The sequence below is a fragment of the Trichechus manatus genome, unplaced genomic scaffold (assembly GCF_000243295.1).
Source record: "Trichechus manatus latirostris isolate Lorelei unplaced genomic scaffold, TriManLat1.0 scaffold00008, whole genome shotgun sequence".
NCBI classification, from domain to species: Eukaryota; Metazoa; Chordata; class Mammalia; order Sirenia; family Trichechidae; genus Trichechus; species Trichechus manatus.
Genome location: NW_004443944.1, coordinates 201,379 through 209,371, shown reverse-complemented (window position 1 = coordinate 209,371; position 7,993 = coordinate 201,379). Strand labels below are relative to the sequence as shown.

The window sequence follows — 7,993 nt, the reverse complement described above, 5'->3', positions numbered from 1 at the left end:
GGCCTACAGCCAGGGGATGAGCCTGTCGTGGAGGGGGCTACAGCCAGGGGGTGAGCCTATGTTGGGAGGCCTACAGCCAGGGGGTGAGCCTATGTGGGGGGCCTACAGCCAGGGGATGAGCCTGTTGTGGGGGCCTGTGGCCTGTGTGGCTGAATACCCGAGATGGAGCTGGTGCGCCTGGCTTGCATGTGGACTGGAGGGCTGTGGTCAGTGACTTGGGACCTGGCTCTTGTTCAGTACGTGCTCCACACACGGCATTCAGGGTGAGTGCAGCCACAGCGTGAAATACAGGGTGATTCACACACACGTTACATGTATGCACACGCATTGTCATGTATGTGACCGTCACGCGCAGCCCAGCGCACACGGCAGCTTGAGAGGCACGTCACGGCCGTGTCACGTTGTGTGCAAGACCCTCCAGACCCTGCGCTCACGTTTATTTTTTGGTCACAGTTGAAGAAATGTCCCCACTCCACACCCCTGTGGCTTTTGCTTTCCCGGCTGGAGGAGAAGGTTGGACAGCTCACCAGAGCGAGAGCTATCCTGGAGAAGTCTCGTCTAAAGAACCCTAAGAACCCCGGCCTTTGGTGAGTCCTGGGCCGGCGGCCTAGCTCTCAGTCCTTGTCCTTTGGGCTGGCGCTTAGAGGGGCTCGCTGATGGTTTGGTGCATTTGACCTGTGCTCCCGCGAGGATGCACAGAGCACCACAGGCGTGTGATGGGGTGGGTGCGTGGAGGACAGGTGCACAGGGGCAGGCGCTCAGGAGGGTGGGCACACAGGACGGGCAGAGCACGAGCGCGGACATCTCAGAGGGGAGTTCGTTTGGCGCTCATGGTATCTGTCTGTCGACCCCGCGAGCATTTGTGGACGGGCTGGAGTGAGAGGGAGATGTTGCAGGGGCTGGAGGATGGCGGTTTCTGGGCGCTGTGCTCAGGAGCTCAGTTGAGTCGGGTATGACCGCAGCACTGGGCTGCCGACCAGGTGGGCGGGCTCCGTGGGCTGGAACTCCAGCTGCTGTCGCTGATTGAGGCTGAAGTCCTTGCAGTAGAGCTTTCCAGAAGTTGCCAGAACACTTGCTGAGCACGTGGGGGATCTCGCCATCCGGCTTTTCTCCTCAGGTTGGAATCCGTGCGGCTGGAGTACCGGGCGGGGTTGAAAAACATCGCCAACACACTCATGGCTAAGGCCCTGCAGGAGTGCCCCAACTCAGGTGAGGGGCCCGGCAGGGAGAAGGGCCTAGGCTGCGCGGGGAGAAGGGCCCAGGCCGCACGGGGAGAAGGGCCCGGGCCCGGAGGGGAGAAGGGCCCAGGCCGCGCGGGGAGAAGGGCCCAGGCCACGTGGGGAGAAGGGCCCAGGCCGCGTGGGGAGACAGGCCCAGGCCCAGAGGGGAGAAGGGCCCAGGCCGCGCGGGGAGACCGGCCCAGGCCCGGCGGGGCATTGGGGTTTCCTGAGGGGCAGGGACAAAGCTCAAACAGACTTTATTAAAATGTTTTCTCCATGTGAATCGCTTCAACCAGGAGGTTCCCCTGTGCTTGGTTTAGATTCTGAGTTTCAAGATGGAGGAGGTTGATTTCAGATTCTGAAATGCTGCCATTTCTTTTATTTTACAGTTGAAGTTTCATTATTCCTCTCCAGGTCTATGAGTAACGCAAGCATAGCGTAGAGAGGTTGGGAGTAAAAAGAAGGAAATAAAAACCACCAGTAACCCCACTACTCAGAACTCATTCCTTGCAATCTGAGTTATCACAGCCTGGGTTATCGCAAAAAATTTAAGTCATGTTGTGAGTTTTAAACAAACTTTTGTGAGAATTTTTCATTAAGTTTCCAAAGTGTAAATTTTAATGGCTTCACAGAATTATTTTCTGTGGATTTGCCAAAAATATACCACCCACCTGTCAGTCAGTGTTGGACTTGGTTGTCTTCCAGCGTTTAGATTTGCTATTCGTTCGAGATTAGTATCTTTACGTAGAAGTCTTTGGTAGTGTTTTCGGTAATGTGTTAGGATAAAGTCTGAGGCAGGAAGTGATCGCAGGGCGGGCGGGCAGGGCCCTGGGCAGGCTCTTTGAACAAAGGCGAGCCCTCGGGTGGGGTCTGCACACACCCCTCGTGGTCACCTGGTCTTCCTGACAGGGCCTTTCTCAACCCCAGGGTGAGAGCCCTGAGGTCACGGCCTCTGTCTGACCCTCAGGCATCCTCTGGTCTGAAGCAGTTTTCCTCGAGGCCCGACCCCAGAGGAAGACCAAGAGTGTGGACGCTCTGAAGAAGTGTGAGCATGACCCGCACGTGCTCCTGGCCGTGGCCAAGTGAGTGCAGGCGGAAACGGGGGTTCCAGGGCTTGGAACAAGGTGCTCCTGCCTGGCTGGGCCGGAGGCAGGCACGTATTGGGCAGAGCCGCTGCATCTCTGGGGCAGGGCTGGCCTCCTCAGGCCGTGGGGAGCATCCGCTTCCTTGGGGCTTGTCTGACTGCTGCTGTCCAGACGAGGCTGCTGCGTGGCCTGTGGGCATGTGCTGCCCTGACCCACTGGGGCTCCTTGGGATGGGCCAGCTGACTCTGCCTCTGCTGCCTCTGAGGTTGTACCTGGTGTGGCCTGGGCAGCTGGCGTTGGTCCCGACAGAACTTAGGAGCTGTGGCTTTCCTTGTGCTGGGACAGGAGGCCTATGTACGTCCACATTTCCGTTCCTTTGGAACATCCAGGACCTTGAGTGCTCCGGCCTCATCTCTCAGGGCCAGTGCCGACACACAGGGTGCTATTGGGACCACAGAGCCTGTGCTGACCACGGATCGGGGTCAGGAGGGCCCCCTTGGGCATCTCAAGCCAGACCTTAGAGGCCACAGGTGCTGCAATGCGCAGCCTGGGCAGGGGCGGGGCACGTGCCAGGGCAGGGAGCCGGGGGAGGGTGAGCTGAGGCTGTGGCCAGTGTATGGGCCTTGAGAGCCCATCTGAAGTACTGGAAAGAGGATGGCCTGGGGAAGCCGGGCCTGGGTGAAGGACCAGGGAAGGGTGGTCACAAGGTGGGTGAAAGTCAGTGTGAAGGACCATCGGTGAGAAAGGCTCAGGCCTCTCCCCTGGGCTCCAGGGCTGCTGCCCAGGACTGAGGCCCAGCCAGTGCATGTCTGGCCCGGGACACACTGGGTCGGTGGTGCCTTTAGCCCCAGGTGCCAGGCTGGAGGCCCCTCCTCGCCTGCATTCCTGCCTGACCAGGGGTCTGGTCTCTACCTCCTGTCACCCAGGTGGCTAGTGAAGAAGTAGCTGGCTCTCTGCCCCTTCCCCTTTTCCCACTGAGCTCTACTGTTGACCAGGGCTATGGCCTCTAGGTAGCCCGGTGAGGCTGCCCTGGCCCACTCTAGCTGTAGGGGTGGAGGGCAGGCACGGGTGGGCCGGGAGGCTCCCCGCGGGCACCAGTGGCCAGGCTTATGCCTGGCCCCTCCTGCCCTTTCGCCTCTACCTCTCAGAGAGATGTGTGTGTCAACACTCTGATAGGGCAGCCATAAAACCTCATAAAAGGCTTTGCTAAAGCAAACAGCCCTTCTGGCCGCTCCCAGGCCCACATTCTGAGTCTGCTATCAGGGTTGTGCCCTTCAAATCACAGTTTATCTAACACTGAGCAATTAAGACTGCCACAGGCTTAAAAAGCAATCAGGCTATCAGTGTGAACCGCGGGGCCTCAGGGCAACAGCAGGCACAGCTGGGAGGGTGCAGGCAGCCCAGACAGATCCACAGGCCTGGGGGAACTGCCCACTGCACCGTCCTGTCATCCCTGGGGGGAGGACTCTCATGGGGACCCTGAGTTGGAGTCCACCAGGCCCAGCCAGACTCGTGTCCAGGGTTAGTGTTTTTCCGGGCTGGCCTCCAGCTCCTGGGGTCTGGCAGGCCTGGCCCCTCCGCCCTGGGCCAGCTGCAGTGGAGGCCCTGGCCTGCCCCCGGCGCCAAGTCACAGGGCTGACGGGAGGCTGAATCCACTCAGGCAGCACTCCTGCAGAAGCTGGTCAGCAGGAGGACTCAGAGATGTCTTGTTGGGACACCACTTCCCCTCATCAAAGTCTCAATTATGTCAGGTTTAGTTCCATCTCCTTATACGTGACCCAGGGGAAGATAATACCTTGGAGGAGTTTGCAGATCTTGTCCTGTGGGTTTCTGTTTTAAGAAACAGTTGGAGTGCCCCCAAGGGTTAGTCGTCTGGTGGTGTTGGTAGCACAGGCCCCACGCCCCGCGGTGAAGGCCGGGCCCTTGTGTGGGAGCTGAGGGAGGCTGGTGGGCAGAGCCCATGACACGGAGCCACCCCGACCTGCTCTGCCGGCCGCAGACACGTCCTGTGGCTGGAGCAGCGGGGAGCCGTGACCCCTCGGGTCAGTGGTCATAGGACCAGGTTCACTGTGGCCTGCCTTCTTCTGGAACAGGCTGTTCTGGAGTGAACGGAAGATCACCAAGGCCAGGGAGTGGTTCCACCGCACCGTGAAGATCGACTCGGACCTGGGGGATGCCTGGGCGTTCTTCTACAAGTTTGAGCTGCAGCACGGCACAGAGGTGAGACGCTGCGCCCAGCACGGCAGCGCTTCCTCTGCTTCCAGTCACTTCCAGGCCCTTCTGTAGGGGCGCAGTAGGAGAATAGGAGACGGTCTGGGGGTGCAGATCCGTAGGTGACAGTCTGAGGGTACAGGTCTGTAGGTGACAGTCAATAGTCTGGGGTGCGGACCTCCAGTGCCAGCTCGTCAGTTAATGTTGGATCACGTCACCCCCTTGGTTCCTTACTCCTCAAATTGCCTGTGTCACCAGCAGCTTCTGGATGCTTCCATCCTGTCCAACTGTCAACTTGGGGAAGGTGGACTTGGGCCCTTGTGAGTGAGGTGCAGACTCAGGGGACCTGTGTGTCAAAGCCTGTCCTGGAGACCGGCAGTCCAGTCTCCAGGGGGGATGGGGGGCTCTGTGTGCTGCTGGAAGGGGCTGTCTTGAGCAGCATGCCCAAGAGACAGCTTTGCCGGGAGGTGCCAGGTGCTTCGGGACCTGCTCCCCTCCATTGGCAGGGGCGGGGGGGGTACCCTGCTAAAACAGCCGTGTGCCCCCAGGAGCAGCAGGAAGAGGTGAGGAAACGCTGTGAGAATGCAGAGCCACGGCATGGGGAGCTGTGGTGCGCCGTATCCAAGGACATCGCCAACTGGCAGAAGAAGATCGGGGAGGTGCTCGTGCTGGTGGCCGCCCGCATCAAGAACACCTTCTAGAGGCCAGACCGCCCCGAGGGGACAGCCGCCACGGGGGGTTCCTGTGGCTCTGCAGGCAGCGCCTGGGATGGGGAGGTTCTGTTCTGCTCACCCATTAAATGTTTTTAATTTAGTGAGTCAGGGTGGTGACTGGCGGTTCTTTCCTGGACCCCTTTGGTGTGTGTTTCACCACCTCACTCTGCTGCGCCCCCGCGGGTGGGAACGCTGGGGACACACACAGTGTCCAAGACCTTCGCCGCTGGCCATGCCAGGTGGGGCTGCTTGTGGTTCTCGGCTTTGAAAAGCCTTTTGCAGAGAAAGTGGTGTGGCGGCCCGTTAGCACCCAAGGCCCGTGAAGAGGGTCTCCACCACCCGAGGCTGGTGACAGCCGCATGCAGGCACCGTTGGGGTGTAGCTTCTCAGTGAACGTTTCCTATGTCCCACGTGGAGGGCCTGCAGGTTCCTCCTGGATCAAGGGGTGTGGGGGTGGGGGGTGTAGCATTCAGCAGCGTTGGCTTCTGCCCAGGGTTGTGCTGTGAGAAGACTGAAGCAGGGGCTTCCTGGGGTGGGGGTGGTGCCCCCACTGCAGCACAGCCCGCCTCTGCCAGGCGGTCCTTTCTGTCCGTGAGGCCCCTTGAGGCACATCTCCGGTGAAGATATGACCAGGGCTAGACTTGTTTGCCCGTGCAGGTCAGTTTATTCTTGCTAGTTTATAATCAGCGATCTTCTTTTGAAGACATTTTAGCTCTCCTCGTCTTTAGATTGTCAAATGTGCTACCTGGGAGACTTCCCCATTTTCCCTGCTAGGAGTGTGAGGGCCACAGACCCGGCCCTGCCCCCACCCCCCGGAGCGTCTGTGGCCCGAGGAGAGGAAGCGGAACCTCGCGGTGCCTCAGTGGGCCTCGTCCAGGACGTGGGCTGCGCACTGAGGGAATGGGTAGCCAAGGCCAGTGCTGGTGGTTGTCACTGCCTGCACCGAGCCCCGCCGTGTGCAGGGCCTGAGCTGGCACCGCAGCCATTGCTGGAGGAGCCCTCCCCTCAGGCTACTGTAGCGGAGGGCCGTCTCCACGAGGTCTAGGCCTCCGTCCTCACCTGGCACCAAGCCCTGCTGGCTGTGTAGAGGCATGGAAGCTGCAGGAGACATCAGCCTGTGTGAGGTCGGGACTGCTGGTGGTCCGGGGCCGGTGGGGTCCTTTGCAGTTTCCCTGAAGAGTGGTCCTGTAGCTTCTAATGCTTGAAAGCCGTTAATGTGGCCTTTACAGATGTGTAAACAGGCCCAGAAAGAGGCCGTGACTCTGTGGTGTTCCTCTGCGCCAGGACTGAGGCCCTGGGGCGCCGAGCTGAGGTGGGCTCCAGCAGGGCCTGGGGAAACCTGGAGCTGTTGAACGTCCTTCCTGGGTCTTCCGATCTGCAGGAGAATTTATTCTTTCATGTCACTTTGAGATGGTCAGACTGAACCACCACCGTTTTTCCTTTTCTTAAACTGCGAGTTTTTCACCCCAAGATAAAGGCAGGTGTGCTCCAGAGGCCTCATCTGAGGCATCCTTCTCTGCCACCCTCCTCCTGCCCCCTGCGCTGCTCCGAGGCTGTGACCTTGCCCTTAACACCCTGGGCGCTCGAAGCCGCTTCCCCAGGACTGTAGTTCGTGGGTCGCACTGTACTGGAGTAGGCCCCACTTGTCCAGGGGCGCACCCCTCCCTGGCACAGGAGACCCTGCGGGGTCTTTTCATGTGGGAGCTGTCCTCGAGGGGCAGAGGGGCTCCAGAAGCGAGGGGCAGAGGGGCTCCAGAAGCATGGGAGCCTGGAGGTGGAGCACTCTTGGGAAGTCCCGCCTCAGAGCTGCTGGGGCAGGACCCACACTGATGGGGCAGGGGTGGAGTCAGATCCCATTCACCTGGTTCTGATGTCCCACCTCGGGGGCTAGGGGCCCCCTGCGTTCTGTGCTTGTGAGCAGCCCGTGGTGGGAGCGGGTGCAGACATGCCTCATGGTGCAGCCCCCACCCCCACCAGAGCAGGCCGCCAGGGGCCAGGATCCACAGGGACAGGGAGAGAGCCCCAGGCAGCTGCCACTCTCCAGGGTCAGGTTAATTGAAGATGCCATTGGATAGGAGGGAGGGGGCGGGCAGGCTGGGAGTCGTGGCCTCCTCCCCCCTTCTCCCCTCCTCCCCTCCTCTCCTCCCCTCCTCCTCCCCCTTTCTGTTAGGAAGAGCCAACTTCAAAAGCCTCCGCCGCCCGCCTGGGGAAGCCATTGGCCGGCTCCAGGGCCCTGTGCAGTGGCAGGCCAGCCCGAACTCCCAGCTGGGATCCGGATCATGTGCACTGCCGGAGGACCCTGCCCCTGACGGGCCCATGGTGAGCAGCTCTGGGGACGGGGCTCGAGGGGCACGGGTGGCTGGGAGCGAGAACGCCCTCAGATGCCTGCTGCCCCCTGTGCCCTGGTGGGAAATTCCCGGTTGGTTCCCAGCACCGAGGAGCCCCGGCAGGGTCCGCTTGCCCTGGCCTTCCTGGAAGTGTGAGGGGGAGGGAGGGCCTGCCCTCTGATTCCTGGTGCAGCAGCTGCCCTTGTTCTTCCAGCCTGGGTGCCTTCCTGGGACCCCTTGTCAGCCTGGCCCCCTGCCTGGCAGCAGGTTCTCGGCTCTCTGTGACCTCTGACCTGTGGCTGGCAGTGGCGGCTTCGTGTCCCCTCTCCTGGGGACAGCAGGCTCACGGCCCCCGCAGGGTGAGAAGCCAGAGTGGAGTCCTTCCGTCTCGATTCACAAGATTGATTTCCAGACTCTGCTGGGGCCTGCAGGGTGGG

General features: G+C 60.7%; 1 protein-coding gene across 1 annotated transcript in view; it reads left to right on the top strand.

Moving 5' to 3' along the window:
* The window catches only part of PRPF6 (pre-mRNA processing factor 6), a 34,114-nt gene extending 28,807 nt beyond the window's left edge, over positions 1–5,307 (top strand). Inside the window, exons 17-21 of the mRNA XM_004370151.3 lie at positions 454–587; positions 1,118–1,209; positions 2,188–2,302; positions 4,399–4,525; positions 5,065–5,307. Of these exons, the coding sequence (XP_004370208.1) occupies positions 454–587; positions 1,118–1,209; positions 2,188–2,302; positions 4,399–4,525; positions 5,065–5,217 (621 nt within the window). The 3' untranslated portion in view covers positions 5,218–5,307. The remainder of the gene's footprint in view (positions 1–453; positions 588–1,117; positions 1,210–2,187; positions 2,303–4,398; positions 4,526–5,064) is intronic.
* Positions 5,308–7,993: the final 2,686 nt, after the last annotated feature.